We start from the raw sequence: 2,169 nt of genomic DNA on the forward strand, positions 1-2,169 counted from the left end.
AATATATTCTCGTTAAAATCATTTAAGAGAAAAATACAACTAACTAATGAAGACAAGAATCTAAATGGTAAAATATTTGATGGAAAACACGACATAGTGTATTAGTGTTGCCGAATATCTACTAGCGACGAATTGTTGGGTAGATAACAGCAAATTTACTGAAGTAACATTTAATTTAGTTGACGCATAAGCAAAGTTGATTAAGATTGATTAATTAAATCTAGTATAGTTAGACCAACTCACCATCAATATTTTTTGATATGGTCCGCTTTATCTTATGTGCGCATCCATCACAATGCAGTTTAATCTTCATATCCACCGTACTCACCACCGGCTACACAACCACCACATAATAAATATAATACAGTCAACATCATATCGTAATAATAAAATCAAGTAATTGACATATTAAATAAGTTAAAGTCAATGGGCAGAGCCCTAAAATGTACCTCTTTCGGTTTTTTATCCTCGCTCTTCTTTTCTTCTGCTTTCTTTTCAGATTTTTCCTCCGACTTCTTGTCTCCTCCACCGCCACCACCATCCTTCTTCGACTGAGGCGAAACTAGCCCTACCTTCTTTTTTGTCTTGTATTCAACTCTCTCGTGGAGCCATGAGGGATCTACCTTCCCCGTCACTGTCAGTTTGCCGCTTTCCCAGTCTGCCACCACGTTCTCAACACCTTCAAAATTGGACCACAGCACAAAAATGTTATATCCCAGCCACGCTAAAGTCCAATTAACTTTATGATCACCACTAAAATTACAAGAAAAGTTGAAGTTGACACTGATATTAAATTGATGGTGTAACGGTAAATTTTGTTGGAGAATTTGACCGTAAAATGTGGATCTAAAGATAGAGAGAACAGAGAAGCATATAGCCACCAAATATTGTTATACTACTCCTTGATTATCCTTGATTACCTCATGATTTTTCATAGAAAAATACCTAATGTTAATAAAACGCATTAGAAAAGGAACACTTGAAATCAAAGGTAAGACAGTATGTCGTAATTACAAGAGTTCAATTGAAGAAGGGAGTGAAAGTAATCGACTCAACAAACTGTTTTAAAAATAGGATTAATGTAATTGACTCAATTTATTCAGTTAATTTGAATTATGAGTGGAACAATTGGATTATGCAACTCATCTTAGGTTTTAGATTATCTGACTATCTGTTTCTGCTGAAAATGGGACCTGGAATTGATTTCATACTTCACCAATAAAAAATAATTAATTTATAATTTGCCTGCCAAATTCGTACTTCAGCCATTTTTTTTTTCACGGACTCACCTAATCATTGAATTAATAGAACAAATTTTACAAAAAAATAACAATAATAAAAAATAAAAAAATTTATTTCCAGTACCTTCAAAATGACCTACGGAGCGTTTGACTTTCTTCGCACAGCCTTCGCAATGCAAGTCCAGCTTCAACACGACGGTGGTGGAGCCGTCATCTTTCTTTCCGCCACCGCCGTCGGCCGCCTTCTTCTCGCCTTCATTCTTTTTCTCATTTTTCTGAAACAAAACGGAACAAAATCGTAAATGATTGACTAAAATCATCATTTTTCTGTATGCAAACATGCTTATAGGAATTTGAATTAACGATTCCCACGAAAATTAATTAAATTAGGAGAAAATTGAGGAAATAATTACCTTACCCATTCGATGTGATCTTTGAGAAGTAGAAGTTTCTTATGGGATTACTGTATAATTACAACACAATTGGAATGATTTGAAGAAAGAAAATGGAGGCAACCGTTCCCTTATATAGAAATGTAGAGAGAGAATGAATTATGTCAGTGTATGCGTGTGTATGTGTATGCACGTGGATGGCATGGTATGGAATAAAAGGCCGCCGGACTAGACTAAACCGGTTTTACGAGGGACCGGTTTTATATACGTGATAGACCAGCTAACTTTGACCAAGTAAAATGACTGAACTGCCCTCTTTCTATAATCAAAAACTATCAGGTGGGATGATACCAAGTACGGCACATGAACTCAATTTACGAATGTCCAAAACTATAAGGTTCCAAACCAATGCATAATATAATCGGATGAAAGGATTATCAGAATAATACAATGATTTTGACATGTTTTTTCTTAGGATTCTCGATCATTCTAATATAATTTTATTTTTTTAACTACTTTAGTATTTGTTTGTTCGT

General features: G+C 34.7%; 1 protein-coding gene across 1 annotated transcript; it reads right to left on the reverse strand.

The window, feature by feature from the left end:
* Positions 1-6: 6 nt before the first annotated feature.
* Positions 7-1,805, reverse strand: LOC111378486 (heavy metal-associated isoprenylated plant protein 3-like). The gene is made up of 4 exons (XM_023001698.1): positions 1,655-1,805; positions 1,366-1,516; positions 450-679; positions 7-334 (listed from the first exon to the last, which is right to left on the reverse strand). Exons 1-4 carry the CDS (start codon positions 1,661-1,663, stop codon positions 230-232), a joined length of 495 nt encoding a protein of 164 aa, XP_022857466.1. The 5' UTR covers positions 1,664-1,805; the 3' UTR covers positions 7-229.
* Between the last annotated feature and the right edge of the window lie 364 nt (positions 1,806-2,169).

The sequence above is a fragment of the Olea europaea genome, unplaced genomic scaffold (assembly GCF_002742605.1).
Source record: "Olea europaea var. sylvestris unplaced genomic scaffold, O_europaea_v1 scaffold18198, whole genome shotgun sequence".
Taxonomy (NCBI): domain Eukaryota; kingdom Viridiplantae; phylum Streptophyta; class Magnoliopsida; order Lamiales; family Oleaceae; genus Olea; species Olea europaea.

Bases quoted from the DNA above. Each gene is read 5' to 3' on its own strand.
- LOC111378486 (XM_023001698.1), bottom strand. The intron at 680-1,365 runs GTACTGGAAATA...CCAATTTTGAAG, and splicing joins CTCCGTAGGTCATTTTGAAG to GTGTTGAGAACGTGGTGGCA. The intron at 335-449 runs GTACATTTTAGG...GTGGTTGTGTAG, and splicing joins AGGATAAAAAACCGAAAGAG to CCGGTGGTGAGTACGGTGGA.